The 16,119-nt window shown below is 45.5% G+C and overlaps 1 protein-coding gene across 2 annotated transcripts in view; it reads left to right on the forward strand.

The window, feature by feature from the left end:
* The first annotated feature begins 1,422 nt into the window (after positions 1 to 1,422).
* Positions 1,423 to 16,119, forward strand: part of IGF1R (insulin like growth factor 1 receptor) — a 195,289-nt gene continuing 180,592 nt past the window's right edge. The window contains exon 1 of one of the 2 annotated variants that reach the window (XM_035131059.2): positions 1,423 to 3,678. In XM_035131059.2, the coding sequence (XP_034986950.1) occupies positions 3,585 to 3,678 (94 nt within the window). In that variant the 5' untranslated portion in view covers positions 1,423 to 3,584. The other variant, XM_060282482.1, reaches the window with a different exon arrangement.

The raw sequence follows: 16,119 nt of genomic DNA on the forward strand, positions 1-16,119 counted from the left end.
GAACAATATTATGTAAACTGCATTTTGTTGAAATCCACGTTAGGCCAAACATTTTGTGTTGAGAGTTTTGAACCATTTGGAGTGTGTGAAGAGGCAGGGAAATTTAGGACTTTTGCAATACATAAATACTTGAGAAAGAGTCTCTTGGCTCCCATGCTGTTTCTTCCTGGCCCTTTACATCTGCCCATAAAAAGGTAAAGGACCCCTGACAGTTAAGTCCAGTCGTGAACGACTCTGGGGTTGCAGCGCTCATCTCGCTTTACTGGCCGAGGGAACTGATGTTTGTCTGCAGACAGTTTTTCCGGGTCATGTGGCCAACATGGCGAAACCAGAGCAGTGCACGGAAACGCCGTTTGGCATGCTTTCGAACTGCTAGGTTGGCAGGAGCTGGGACCAAGCAACGGGAGCTCACCCCGTTGTGGAGATTTAAACCGCCGATCTTCGATCAACAAGCCCTAGGCTCAGTGGTTTAGACCACAGCGCCACCCGCGTCCCACATCTGCCCATAGCCAATGCCAACCAATTGACCTCCTGGCAAGCTAACCTTGGCTACAAGGACATCCAGTTCACCCAGGGAGATCTGGAATAATTAAGCAAACCAAACCAAACTAAAAATCCAGCAGATAACGTATTATGTAATAGATATTCAGAGCCATGAATACCAGTTGCTGGGGATCACAGTCTCTCTCAGGTCCTGGTTGTCCTTGGCCAATGTGAGGACAGGTTGCTAGGCTAGATGGGTCCTTGGCCGGATCCAGCAGGGCTCCTCTTCATGTTCTCATGCTAAGACAGACCATTGGATCTGTCCTTTTGGTTTAGGATTGCCTCTGAAGACCAGTTGCAAAGAATCACAAGTGGGGAGCGCTGCTCTTGCAGTCAGGACCTCCCTGCTTGTCCTCAAGTTTCCTTCACACACACACACCCTAAAATTTATATACCGCTTGCGTTGCAAAAGAAATACTTCCAAGTTCCAAGCAGTTATAAATGATTGGAAAGCACGCCCCGCCGACGAAGCCCAGTTGGCATTTCACTGAGCAAGACCATGCGTAGGATCACATCTGCGCGCGCCTTGCCACCTCAACCACGCCCCCTGCGCAGTCAAAGCAGCTCCGTTGCAAACCTTTTGCGTTGCATCTAGAAAGGCTTACTTCCGACTCGAGAGGAGGAGCAGGCACACTTTTTGAGAGAAGCGTGTGAGTGCGCTTCTAATGCAACTGCGGCTAGGAGCGCCTGCGCGCAGCTTCTCCTGGGCGGGCTTATTAACCGTGCTTCTCTCCCCCCCCCCCGTTTCTCTCCCTTTCCCCTTCTCGCTTTTTGCCATTAGCTTTGCCTTCCTCCCGGCTTGCCTCGTTGCAAGGATCTGCAGCCGCCGCCGCCGCCGCCGCCGCCTTTGACCACCACCAGCGCGCGCTCCTCCTCCCTGCGCCGCCAAACGCGGCTCCGGTCCTGGATTTGAGCGGCTCCTGCTTTTACCACGCGCCTGCCCGGGCCTTGCGGACGCGCTGGTTGCTTCTGCAAATTGCTGTTGCGCGCGCGCGCCGCTTGGGCCTCTTCCCCCTCCCTCTCCTTTTTCCCCTCGGGTGTGTGTGTGTGTGTGTTGCGGGGGGGCGGGTTGTTGTTGCCGTTGTTGTGGTAGCGCAGTCCGCCTCCACCTCCTCCGTTGCTTTGCGACCCCGAGGGCGCCTCTGTAATCCTCCCTCCCTCTCTCTCGTTCGCGAGCAGATTTCCCTAGCTATGGTCCCTGTGCCATAATAACCGAGCACACACACACACACACACACAAAAGCCCGCACAGCAACCGGGATCCTGCTTTTGAGAGCCGGCTGCATCGTTTCTCAGCCTCGCGCGGCCCCTTCTTTGAGGAGGGTGTGTTTTTGCGCAAAGCCAACAAGACCCTTCAATCAATCAATCAAAAAAAAAAAATCTTGTGAATCCAGCGGCAGGAGAAGCAAAGCAAGGGAAGACCCATCTGGCGCTCCTCCTTTTTTCGCTCCGCAGTGGCGGCGGCGGCGGCAGCAGCGGGAGGAGACGCTGTGCAAAGGCCAACCTCTGCAACGGGGAGGCGGATTCCTGCGGAGAAAGCGAGCGCAGGGCTGGACAACACGCTCGCCCACCGCCCCCTCCTTCCTCTGCCAAGCCCAGGAAAAGGAGCTCCAGGAGAGGAGAGCGAGAGTCGGGTGGTTTTCTCGTTTTGTTTGTTTGCTTGCTTTGCTGCAAAGCTTTGACCTTCAGCGACTGGATCCTTCTCCCTCCGCCTCCTCTTCAGCCCCAACGGATCCCAAGCAAGACAGCACCAAAACCATCGTCTGGCGTTTTTACAACTCCCTCCTTTTTGCAAATTGTAGCTTTTGCTTTGGGTGGACAGGAGAGGAAGAGATTGGGAATGGAATGAAATAATATATATATATTCCTAAAAAAGCAAGAGACAAAAAGAAAAGGCCGCTTGGATTTTTGTTTGTTTTGCTTGGATTTCCTTCTTTTCTTCCCTTGTTGCAATGGCCAAACAGCAGCTCCCGGGGATGGAGTGCTGAGGAAGAAACGACCTCGGCCGCCTTTCGCTGCCTGCATTTTCTGCCTGCTGGGACTTCTCTATTCTTTCCCCCGTTTTTGGGGAAGGCGCCTGGAGGGGGGGAGGGAGAGGGAAGAGGTGGAGTGGGGGAAGCCACTCTGCCTCCTTCCATTCATTTTGATTCCGCATTTTGTCTCTCTCCAAGTCAAACGCTTTAAAAAAAAAGAAAAAGGGGGTGGTGGTGATTTTGGGAGATCCCTTTAAGGGAGCCTCAGATTTCTTGCAAAAGGGGAAGGGGGGGGGAAGGCTGTTTGTTTGGGAAGCTTGATTTCCGCTCTCTTAAATTCGGGAGTTTTTTTTTTAAAGGAAAAAATTGTGTGTGGGGAGGGGGACGCTGGAAATATTTTCTCCCCTCGTTTCTCTCCTTCGATCTGCGGATCTCTCCATTTGTTTATCGGAAAGCCCAGGCACGCACGCAGCTCCCAGCCTCTTCTGTGTTTTTATTTAGAGAAAGGGAGGGAGGGAAAAAGAGAGAGAGAGAGAGAAGGGGAGCAAAAGAAAAGATGGAGGTCGAAGATGCGGACTGTTTGCTCCAAAGTGGTATATGTTTGCTACTTCTGGGTGACTGCAGGCGACGCTGAGCGCCGCGACCTTTCTCCAGCCTCTCGGAGTACTTTGGAGGAGGAAGAAGTTGTCTCAGGAGGGGGGAAAAGCGGGGGAAGTCTGTTCCCTTATTTTGCAGGCACCAAAACAGGCTTTTTCCCCCTGCCTCCCCTTCCCCCGTCTTGGTTTCTCATTCAGAGGGGGACAGAACAATTTCCTTCCTAAGGAGGGGGAAGAAGAGAGGAAAAAACCCCTTGGCTCCAAAACATCTCTTATTTTTCACCTTTCAAAATTCCTTATTTCCCCCCCCCCTCCCCTGAATTTTTGAAGGAAGGGGAGGCTTGGATTCCCCCTCCCCATTATTTTTCGTGGGGAGGAGAGGAGAACTGAAGACTTAAAACTGTTGGGTTTTTGTGTATATATATCAAGAAAAGGCCGTTTTGCTCCAAAATAATAATAACAAAAAAGAGGAATGAAGTCAGGCGCCGGAGGAGGGTCTCTGACCTTATTTGGGGGACTTCTGATTATCTTGACTGCATTTTGCCTGTGGCCAGCAAATGGAAAAAGTGAGTATTGTTGTTTTGGGGAGCGTGGGGGATTCCCTTCAATTTAATGGGTGTTGTTGGGGGTTTAATTAGGGTGTGTGTAGACCTGTGCCTCGCATTGCGGTGGCAACGAGAGAAAGTGGGTGATTTTAAATGCTCGGGTGTGCTGTTGAAATTGGCCCTGAAAACGGGTGTTTAAATCAACAACCCCTCCTCTTCCCTCCATTTGTTGGTGTGATTTCTAGTTTATTAAATGCAGAATACATATTCTTCCCATTTTTAGAAAAAAGCAAGCATTTTTCCCTTTTGTTAGGATGTTTATTCCAGGCCTATATAACCTCCCAGATATACATATTGTGTGTGAGTATGTGTGTTTATGTGTATGTGTGTACACACATACACACACGTGTGTGTGTATCTGCTACGCATCAAAGCAAACATTTTAAAATCTCAGAAGAGAGACTGGTGATGCCTTCTTAATACGCTGCCAGCGCTAACCATTTTAGGCTGAGAATAATGCGTTCGAAATAATGCACTCACCATTCGAATAATATTTGTGGGGAAAATAAATCTCATTTCGATTGATGTTGTATTCCTAGTGAGTGATGCTTTGAGTCTCCGGCCCCCCCGACCAAAAAATGGGGAAAGATGAATGGTTGCGAGAGCAGTGCTGCGTAAAAAACAACAACGCAGTTGTAAAGATGCTTTTCTCTCGACCTGGGGGCGAAAGGATTGGTGTGGGGAATGCTGTGGGTCCGGCAGCAGTCTGAGCAATCGAGAAGATCGGGAGAACAGAGAGAGGGATGCTGGCGGTGTTTTCTTCTCCCCGTTCCCCGCCTGCTTCTTGTTTTCTTTTGTGTCTAAACGTGCCCCAAGTTCCTGCGTTGCGAAAACGTGGTTCCTTGTGCGCGCGCCTTTCTGCTGGTGCGCATCGCTCTGCAAATGGTTAAAGTCTCCAGTGTGTGGACAAAGATGTCTGGATTGTGTGCGTGCGTGTTTCTCGCCGGCCCGCCACCCCCCCCTTCCCGCATCTTTTTGAGATCAGCGTCTGTCTTGGTTGCTTGGGATAATATTTTTTTAAAAGTCCCGATTAAGGCTTAATTTCGAATTCCCCCCCAACCCTCTGCCTGCCCGCCCGCTTGGGTTCTAAGAGGGACCCAAGTGGGGTGGGGGGAGAGAGTTGGGTTGTAAATAAGTCCAACTTGCAATTAATTATAACTCTGGAACTATCACGGATAATGGTCTGTTTGAATAGCTAAGGGGCTATTCTTCCTTTCCTTCTTTACCCCCACCCCCAAATGTGGTTTATTCAGTTTGCTTATTTCAAGAGGAGCGAGAGTGTGTGTATGTGTCGAGTTGCGGGGGGGGGGGGCGGCGGCTATTGCTTCAATGCAACCATTTTAACTCTGCATCCCTCTGTCTCCTACTGCCTGGGTGCAGAGAAATGCGTTGTTTGAGAGTGGGGAAAGAGGCATGCGTTATAAGCTTTGCCACTACAATGTGTGAATCTATAAAAACAAACGAGGAAAAAATGTGCTCCCAAATCAAAGCTGGCGGCTGGATTTGTTGTTTACCCTGCAGTTATTTTGGTGATAAAATGTTCTTGAATGAAAGGGATGCACCTCCTTTGTCTTAAGAGTGATCCATTATTAATACACTTCTTTAAAAAGTGTTGAAAGGGTGCTGGTTGGACATAAAAGCGCTTTGGACCTGCTGTGGTAAGGTTACTAGATACAGAGGTCATGTTGCTCTTTGTTTTGTTTCTTTACTACCTGGTGAAAATTCTGGGTATAAATGGATTTTTGCAATTGTTGCTTGACCTTTCCCGCCACACACAAAGGGAGCAGAGGGGAACCCCAGAAAGCCCTCCCCCTCCCCGAATTTAAACATTGGCCACAAATTTGCTTTGGGGATAGAATGCGGGAAGAGCGATTACCAAATTTTAAATGGCTGCGTAGGTTTGTGCATGCATGTTTGGCAATAGAATTAGAAGTACAGTAGACAGTTGAACAAGTGCGATTTAATGTCTTGAAAGAATTTCATGCCAGGCGTAATTTTTAAGATGTTGGTGTAAAAGTTTTGTTTTATACTTTACCTGTGTTAACTTTCCCATCCTTAATGAAACATCTGAACAACATTCTTAGTAGCCAGCAAAATAAAATAAGATTGCACGTTCTTTTTATATTCATGGGGATTCCTTTTTAAATGGTTTCTTTTGAGCTGTTGGACTAAAAGCCCTTTTTTCATGGTGTGTGTTCCAGATAGTAAACATAACATAGCTGCTTCTGTCTGGGGGGAATTCATCTTCGTAGTTCAGTTAAAAGCACCCTCATTGTGTGGTTTGTTTTTTTAAATGCTCATGTTAAGAGAAATGGTCCTGAGCAGATAATTTCATGATGCAGCCCCTTCATAGTAGAGGAAGGAACATTTTGTCTTAATTTTTATGTGATTTTTTTATTTAAAAAAATAGAATGTGTCATAGTCCTACAAGCTCTTCCATTTTCGGTCATAAGAAGCCATGCATTCCTAAATAGGAATACACAAGCGTTGAGACCAAGATTGGGGGGTGGGGAAGGCAGGGTGCGTGCATGTGGAAGCTTCAATTAATTCACTTAATTTTAAAGTTGCTAAAATGTGATTGGTGAAGAAAATAGTAAACACACAGTCAATTAAGAAAGCAAGTGATCTGTTGTTGACGCTTATGGTTCTTCTTGCTGAGATGTCTTTGTACAGCACTGAAATGTTTTGCATGCAGGTGTGTGTGTGTGTGTGTGTGTGTGTGTTGGTACAAATTGCATGTTAAGCTTTTCCAAGCAGGTGGGCGGCCCCTTATGCATGAGGCGGGTTTTGCGTGGACCCTCAACTTGAATTCTTATCTGGCCTTTAGGTTGTTTCCCCGAGGTAGTGCGCATTAAGCTTCTTCCATTCAGTCCTTAAGGCGCTGACAAATACAGGCTGCTTTGACACCAAAACAACCTCCTCTGTACCTTATTGATTTGTGTGGCGGGGTGGGGAAATCGCCCCAGTGCTGGTCCCCATTTGCTGCACTAAAACTGTGTTATTTAATAGAGCACATTTCAGCTCTGTTCACTTAGATCTCTATCTCCGAATAGGTAGCAAAAACCCCTCATAGCTGTAATTACTACTCTTGTGAGTGTGTGTATAGTATCAACATCAATATCTCTTAATGTGCTTGCTGATAAAGCGAATATAGTTAGCTTGAGAGAGCGTAAAAGGTAATTCCCAATGTAATTTAGATACTTGAGTGCAAAATGGCCTCGCCACTAAGGGGATTGGTGTACTGACTAAGAACCTAGGTGGCAGAGGGACTGGATATTTCATTGCAAACCACCAGTGAGAGGTGATATGTCAAGGGTCCATGGCAACGAGTGCGTTCCTAAATACTGTGTATTGGTCGTGCCTCCTTCGATTCTTTACAGCTTGCTTGCTTGCCAGCTCCGTTACGCCAGTATGTTCTTTGGCTAACTGAATTGTGGATGCTGCAAACTGTTTTGGTACCTGAGCAAAGGATTGCATAATTGGATGCAGTTATGACTGTGCAGTTCTCTTGACAGGTGGTGTGTTTGGGGGTATTCACAGTGGAATAGGGGTTGAAGGTGAGTAGTTATTTGATAGCAGGTGCAACTGATGTCAGAAGGAAATGTCAGTTGAAGCCTTGGCCCTGTGTGCAACAAAAATAAGGGTAAAAATTTGGCTCTGGAGGTTATACCACTGGAATCAAACACTTAATGTGAGTTAATAAATGAGAAGATACAATATTAATATATTACCTGGTATCAGCTTTAGATAACCTTGGGCCTAAGCAGACAAACTCAAAATTTCCAAATTGTCGAAGATTTATAGGAAAAAACTCATTTTTGACGCAAATATTGTTTTAAGTGCTTATTGCTGCATGAGTCCACTTCCGTTTTCCATATCCCAGTTGTGCTAAAAGGGAAAATAAACATAAATATGCTTATTGTGGTCACTTGGAGGCAATTTTTAATTGGCACTAGTGATTATTCCTCTTCTTCCTTCTTGTATATGTAGACTTAAGTCTTAGCTCTTTCACTTACCTGTGTTGTGGCTCAGGCATCTTAAAACAAACTGGCATTCTAAATTTGACAAACAGTTCAGCTTTCTGTACTGTACTAATTCAGAACCCACCCACCCCCATTTTGTGAACTAGCTTTAAAGGATTTTAAATGGCTAACTTGAATGAAGCCATAATTATCCTCTGTTCAGAAGAAGTCCTTCTGTTCCGGCAACTTTGCCATATTTAGATTTTGTGATCAAGACACTGTGTTCTGGTTGTAATGTTTTGAACAGAGACTTTTCTTTCCTTGTGAACCAGTACTCCATTAAAGCCAAGTTACTTTGCTCAGGATGTACACAATGGATCCTAGGTTTTGTTGATGGTGATTTACAGTACAGTCCTAACTGTGCCTGCTCAGAAATAGGTCCCGTTGAATTCAATAAGGCTGACTCTCCAGTAAATGGGATTAGGATTGCAACTTTGGTTATTTGGAGTAACAACCTCACAACCTGCTTCTAACCACATGGAGGTGTAACCTCTTTTTTTAAGTATGTGAGAAGCCTCTTAATTCATTTGCTATTACTAGGATATTATTTTAAGTATTTAAATATGCTTTGGTGATGATAATAGTTAGAAAAATGATGATGGGTGTTCTGCTATTCTGAAACTTGGAACCGTGCAAATAACTTATTTTGCTTAAGTCATGATTCTTGGGTTGGGGTGAGAATTTTTCTCTACCTGCTTAGTTAATCCTGCATATGTATTGATGGGTCCTAAGAGAAGCTAAGCAAAATTACTGTAAAGTTCACACATTGCCAAAGCCCTTGTAGTAGATCTGGTAAGCAGGGAACGGAAAATAATAGTTTGCTTTCGCTTCCTCCCATCTGTTCATTCTAAAGAATGGATTTCATCATCAAGATCTTAGATACTCCAAGCTTGAAAGCCCATCCCTATTTCACCATATTAAGACACTTCCTTAAAAGAACTGTAGTATTGCAGCTTTTTCAAAACATTCTTGTGGTTATGGTTTTTGAGGTATTTTTTCTTGGAAAAAAAAGATCTCTACTTAAACTTAACTGGGAAGTGCTTTGTCGACTTAGCTTGCAACAGCATAGTAAGCAGGGAGGAAGTCGTATCTCTCTGAGTGGGTTTTCCAGACAGATTCTGTAGGTGCCATTTAAAAAGCTTTAAAGTTCTCTCCTGATTTTTGGCTCACTCCCTTAGAAAATGTGTTTTGTATTGAACCCCAAATCGTGTCTTTAATAATAATAAAAAAGGAACTTCCACAAAACTTGATTGACATAGGATTTCCCACCTATACAGAAAAGTGATTCTGCAGAGTTTATGGAACTCAAACTCTGCAAGTGCTTTAAATACTTGGAAGTTGCCTTGCTTCAAAAGTGTTTGAACACCTTCACACCCTGTAAAATCGTAAAACTCCCTAACATGTTGGGAGATGCTGTGGTTTTCTTATGGCTGAGTAATAAGGGAACTTTCCTAACTGTTAGCCTGTCCCTGTTGCTCTTTTAAACTAATTATAAAAGGCAGATTGCGGCAAGCTTGTTATCTGGGCTCTTGTGCAACTTTGTTTAGTCTTCCTTCCATTCGTGGAGTGTGTGTTGAATTTTTGGCTGTGCATGTGCTGTTTTGAGCCTCTGTATGTGTGTTTTGCTGAGACGGGAAAAGGCCACTGAGAGGCTCTTTTCCGCAAGTTATGCATAGGATCTCGGCGCCCTGGCCTGCCATCCTGTGCACACTTACTGTACCTGGGAGTAAGTTTCCTTGGACTCAGTGGGGCTTAACTGCTGAGCGATGTCCATAGAATTGCACTGTCAACATCATAATACTACAGCAAGTTTAGCATGCTTTGTGAGTTTTGTACAGGAAGGTGCTGCTTTCTTACTTTACAAAAGGAACTTTCACAGATCTTATCGGAAATCTTAAACTGAATCCATTTTCTGTACGATGGACACAGATAAAGATAACACTTCTCTGTTTACAAAATCTAGGGAAAGCTGCTTTGCTAGTATGAATGGTGTATGCTAAACATGGAGGATAACTTGATAAGAAATGCTAAAACCCATTAAAGCTCTTCAGAAAAGGTATACTGTTTTTCTCCATAGCTCTTCCATAGTGCATTTGGAGTGCTTTGCACATATAATTTTGATGAGCACCCCTGTAAGGTAGGCTTGCGTTTACTGTTGCATACTGTATTGCAAAGGGAGCTTAAACTGAGAGATCATGAATTGCCTAAGGCCATATTGGTTGAGGTAGGGTTTCAACCCAGTTTCCAGGTGATGTCACAGTTAACTCACTAGAATGAAAGTTTGCTTGAAGTGGATGGATTGACTATCTTGGTTGGAAAATACGTCACTTTATTGGGGTTTCCCAGGATTCAATCAGCACCATACGGGCTGTTCTTGCTTAAAATTTCACAAGAACAAAATGTATGTTGGATCAGCTGATTATGTGTAAGAATACGTTTGGTTCCTTTTAAAAAAAGGAAAAGAAGTGGTGTTTTACGTTTTCTAACTGGTGTAAACCAATTTATTGCACCTCGTCGCAAATTCAGCACAAGATGCTAAATCCAGTGTTGGGAAACTTTCCCAGCTTTAGGGCCTCATTCCATTCTAGGCAACCTTTCGGGGGTCACTTGACAGTGGTATGCATTCTTGCATTGCAGGGGGTTGGACTAGATGACCCTTGGGTTCCTTCCAGCTCTACAATCCTATGATTCTATGACTTCCCTTTCTGTGCAACTATCAAGACAAGCACGAAGCATTATCAGAGTTGAAAGACACATCACAGGCAAAACCACTCAAGAAGTTTGTAAAGCAGGGCTGGTGAGGGGTGTGGCAGAGGGATAAGGGGTGTGGCTGAGGAGGGGGTATGGCTGAGGAGGGTGTGTGGCCTTCAGAGAGTCCCCACAGCCAGAAATAGAGTGCTGAAGGCTGCTGGGAACGAAGTTCCTCAGCCTTGTATTAAATGGTGCATTTTCCCAAGCTGAGATAATAATCAAAAGATGTTCTATAGTCACTGTTTTAAATTCAGAAGTGCAGGCGTCTCTTCATGATAGTCACAACCTTCTAAGATTATGCAGCCTTCTCAGAGTATATAATAATCTTATAATTATGGAACAGTAATAATTAGGAATGCATTGCAATGATGAATGCAGATCTTCATGTGTTGTATTTTAGCTTGATCTACTGTTTTCTGTGAGCTTAACATGGGGAAATGGATTTGGAGTGCTCCAAGTATCCCATTTTGAAGCGACCTAAGTTGTTTTCCGTGAAGTTGCATTGTGTGTAAGAGAACTTGCACGCCCTTCTCTTGAAACTGAAGTGGCGTATGTTTGAAGTGTTCCTAAACACTTTGGAGCTTTTGGAGCATACAGCAGCTAAAAAGCTCCGCTTCCATGCTGGATGGCTGGCTCTGGAACTTTGCAGAAGATGGACCCAGCTGCAGAAATAGTTACAGCGGTGCCTCCACTTACGAATTTAATCCATTCCGAAGGCACCTTCGTAGGTCGAAAAATTCGTACGTCGAAAAACGCCATTGGAAACGCGATTTCCCATAGGAATGCATTGGAAACAGAAGAATTCGTAAGTCGGAAAATCCCTATCTAAAACTGCCGCGGTTTCCTTTCGGATATCGAGACATTCGTAAGCGCGCGGCCATTACCCCCATTCATAAGTCGAAAAATTCGGTTGTCTAGTTGTTCGTAAGTCGAGGTGCCACTGTATACTGTATGACCCTAGACAGCTACACCACTGTATACAATAGTTCAGGTTCAGTGTTGGAAATTAGCCAGGTGCATTTTGCAACTGACGTGCGTCTGATTGCGACCACGTGGATGCCAGGTTGGTGACTGCAGAAAGCAAAATGTCACTTGGAGAAGGATCTGAAATATTTTCCTTGAAGCCTAAATTTGTTTTATTTGATGTTTTAATGTGTTGTAAACCACTTTGAGATTTGGTCTTTAAAATATAAAGCGGTATAGAAATGAAAACAACAACAATATTCATTTAAAAATGGAGCCTGGACATTCCATTGTGATGACCTTAACCTAGGTTTAAGGTGGCATTTTGCGATTCGATTATATTTCTGAATTTCTAACACTGTTTAGATTTATCCTCTTGTTTTATTTTTAATAACCTGGTGCACTGGGTTACTGCAGACCTGTGCAACTTATGTTTGACCAGTCATTTACAATGTTCCATTGGGCTGCAGTAAGCCTTCTTTTTTTGATGACTACCCACTTTCAGGTCACGTAATGGATGGGTCGCAGTTGGCTCACAAGTTGTGCAGGCATGGAATACAGTGCCTCAGGCTTGGGGACATAAGAACCTGCCTAAAATAGTCAAGGCAATTGGCCCATAAACCTCAGTGTTCTGTATACTGACCGGCAACTGCTCTGCAGGTTTTGCGGCTAGAGTCGTGGTTCCCCGCTTCCCCCCGCCGGTCCTACCTGGAGATGCTGGGTATTGAACCTGTGCCCCTGGCACTTGAGCATCTGCCTCTGATTGCTATCCTGGCTTGTTCACAGCTCCTGCCACTACTGCCACATCAGCTTAGGTTTGAAGATGTGGGGATACAATGACGGTGTGAAGTTGCCGTTCTAGGAGTCTGGCCAGCCAGATTGTTGTCTTTGAGCCCATTGTCCAGGAACCAACAGCAAAATAACACAATAGCTAACAGCTATGTGTTTCCCCCCCTAGTAATAAAAGAAAACTTGTTCAGGGCCTCGCTTTCCTTACAAGTACAAGCTAGCTCAGTGGTTTCCAGTTAGTGGTCTACAGACCCCAAGGGGTCCGTGCCACATACCCGTCAGCTGTCTGGGACAACATGTATTGGGGGCCATGCTCTCGCACAGGTTATGTAAATCATGTGGGAGCACAGCCGGGAAGACGCATGTCCCAGTTCGGTGCTGGGGCATTTTGGAGAGTATGATGCCACCATTCACATAACAAAAGCTACCACCAAGATACCAACAGTTTCAAAAGTAGGTGGTTCATGGCTTGGCTTTTGAAAAAATGGGGTCTTCATTACTTAGCTAATTGGGAACCACTGATGTAGGGCAGGGGTGTCCAACAGGTTGATTGTTTTCCTAGTGATCTTTTGGCGAGCGACTTTCCCCCTTTACTAAATTTTGACATTTTCCTCCCTAAAACCTGAACCCCCTAAAAAGAAAAGCTCAACAACTTTGACCTGAACCCCCCCCCCCGAAAAGGGGCAGATCAGTGCCATTTTTTTCTACAAGTAGATCACAATCTCTTAGGAGTCGGACGCCCATGGTCTAGGGCAGGGGTAGGCAACCTAAGGCCCGTGGGCCGGATGTGGCCCAATCGCCTTTTCAATCCGGCCCACGGACGGTCCAGGAATCAGCATGTTTTTACGAAGTAGAATGTGTCCTTTTATTTAAAATGCAAAGTTTTGTGGCAATGTTGACCACTTGCAATGGTCTTAATTGGTAGCTGGGTTGTTGTTTCATTTTTTTATTTTAAAAAGCCCCTTTGCATTCACTTTCTGTGGAAGGCAATGTTCACTGGATGCTTTAACCTTAGCATACTTAGGAGAAAACTTCACTAATTTGGATGTGACTTCCAAGTGAACATCTTTTAAAGATTTAAGGAGGTGACTATTGTCCCGGTGGGGCGAGAGTTAATGCTAGTAATAGTCGTTCTCAGCCACATGCTTCCCATTTCCGTGGGCAGATGAGTCTAGCTGAACCTGGTGACTTCATCTCCTACGGTATGTGATGCCAGCAAATAGCATTAAACTGTGTGATGCCAACAAATAAGCATTGAAAAAATTGGAGGTGGGGTGGTGGTGGTGGTGGTGGAATGGGAAGTGGTCAGGGAGAATGTTTATCATGTGTAAACCTATTGATGCTGCAGCACACCGTAAGTGATAGCCCTGTTTACTTCGAAGTATGAACCAATATTGTGGTCCAGCTGGCTATGACATTACATCTGCTGTGTTTTGAATTTTGCTGTTTTGTGTCTTGGGGGGGGGGGAGGGAGGGAAGGAACATTATTATTTTGGAAGGAGAATCGAGTGAAGCGCAATGGCTCAGAGCGAGCGGCACGCAGCACACGGGTTCTGATCTTCAGCAAACAAACCATTGACCTTCTTGGCTTCTTCCTATCAGCACAATTCTGCCCTTACTACAAAATTCAAAGGGGCTGCTATCTTGTTTTCTAAGTTTCCCAGATAATAAAGAAACTCCTTTTGGGGAGGGAACGACCCGTGGCCATTGATGTTGCCCTGTGACCTTTGCTCCAGTTGCTTGAGAAACCTGGAGAGCAGCCACTCTCACCTCAACAACCTGAGCTGCTTGGGATGGGGAAGCCATGGATTCCCGATATGCAGGTAGCTTCCCTGTTTGTCCATCCAACTCAGCCTTGTCAACTCCTGACTGGCAGTGCTTCTCCGTGATGTTGGGCTGGGCTCTCTCAGCCCTACCTCCAGTTGCCAAGGATTGAACCTGGGACCTTCTGTATGCAAAGCAGATGCTGAACCTGTGATGCTGAACCCCTTTGCCAACATGGGAACGGGACCTTCTCTACATGTAAAGTGACGTCTAGCGCTAGGGCCTGGCCCTGATTGTAGTTAGTTGATTCAGAGTGGGGTTTGAGCTCTTAACCAAGGCCAAGATGGTAGTGTGTGTTGTGTTCTGCAGAAGGTGGTCACAGGGGAGGCCCACACACAGCCCTTACGTGATTGGGGGCAAGCTGTGTGATTGTGGCAGTTCCCAGTCCCTCCATAAACAGTGTTCAAAATTCCTCAGGCACCAGGCATGTTTTGCAACCAGCGTGAGTCCAATTTCAACTGCACGGAGATTTCTGGGCACCACATTGGCGACTGACATCTTCATCGAGCCAGCTCACTCGTGCGCAGCAAAAGATGCGCATCTTGGAACCATGGACCCCTTGCTGTGTACATCTTACTCCTCCTTCGTTACATCAAAGAAAGTGTGTGCAGGGCTGAGTACAGATATATTTATTATGCTGCAGCCTTTTCACCAGCCACCCAAAGGGAACTCACAGACCACAGCTTAAAAACCTCTGCCTTAGTCCTTAGACTCATAGAATCGTAAAGCTGGGAGGGATCCCAAGGGTCATCTAGTCCCAACCCCCAGCTCTACTTTAGACCTTGCAAAATTTGACACAAATATACTGTGGCTGGGAGAACATTTTTGGAAGCCCAGAGTTGAGTTGATTTGCGAACGAATGAACTTAACAAGAGTGACTTTTTTCTGTTCCCGTTTTTTAAGGAAGCTAAATTTTCATAAAGTCAGAAGGTGAACAGTAACCATTGGAGCGTAGCATGATATTGCAACTGGGGGCACACATTGAACTGGTACTCTCTTGGAAGGGAGAAAATAGTGTGCTGGGAAATTGATTAACCAAGGAAATAAATTTATGCTACCTGTTGGGTGGGGAGGGAAGAGGGGAATAAAATAGGCAGCAGTTGAATGAAAGGTAGCATGAGAAGCTTAGCCATTGATCCTGCACAGGGTTGAATAAGACATCTGCTTTCACAGTATTTCTGGATGCCTCAGTAACGAGGCAAATGGGACTTCTGGGCTTGCTTAGAAAGAAACTGGAAGGTTAAAACTCTGGTTTTGCAAAAAAGGTGCCACCATTGGTTGAATAGAAATGGGTTGGGTGGGTGAGGAAGAGGTGTGCCTCGCCTCTCCACTAGCAGAAGTGCTGTGCTTATGCATCTTCCTTCAGCTGAACTAACTTCCTCTTTTACAAGTGTCACAGATAGTGCAGTGTAGTGGTTGGAGCCCAGCCTTAGTACTGGGGAGACCAGGTGCAAATCTTCATAGCACCATCATGATGCTTACTGCACAGCTTTGGGCCTGTCACATGGTCTCTACCTCCCTGACAAGGTTGTGAGGATAAAATGGATAGGAAGATAAACCCACATAATGCCACTCTGGTCTCCTCAGAGGAGAGGAGAGCTACCAGTGCATTAAATAAATACTACTGGCTTTTATTTTTTAAAGTGTAAAATGGCTCCGAAGCTTAGAGAAGGGTCTCCCACAGTTGGAGATTTCATAGCGGAGTGGTTGTATCTGAGTTGAGGGAAAGGTTTGCGCTTGTTTGTTTCTGGCATTGATATCCCACCTTTCCTTCGCAGAGCTCAATAGGGCTGTGGGCGATACCAACTTTTCAACATCGCACAAAACATTGGGATACAGGAATACATTGCAATGTTGACAGGCGGAGGGAGGAACAAGCTGGATCGGCCGTGGTCCCGTGAGGCGCCAGGGGAAAACTGGCTCAGGGAGGAAGGAGGCAGGGGAGAATGTAAGGCACAGGCAAGCCCCAGCCATGATATACTGCTGGGCAAAGGCGCCTTCGCTCTCTGGCCCTCAAACCGGTCCTGGGCAATGTATCAATACATCATCCAGG

Source organism: Zootoca vivipara, chromosome 14 (genome assembly GCF_963506605.1).
Source record: "Zootoca vivipara chromosome 14, rZooViv1.1, whole genome shotgun sequence".
Classification (NCBI taxonomy): domain Eukaryota; kingdom Metazoa; phylum Chordata; class Lepidosauria; order Squamata; family Lacertidae; genus Zootoca; species Zootoca vivipara.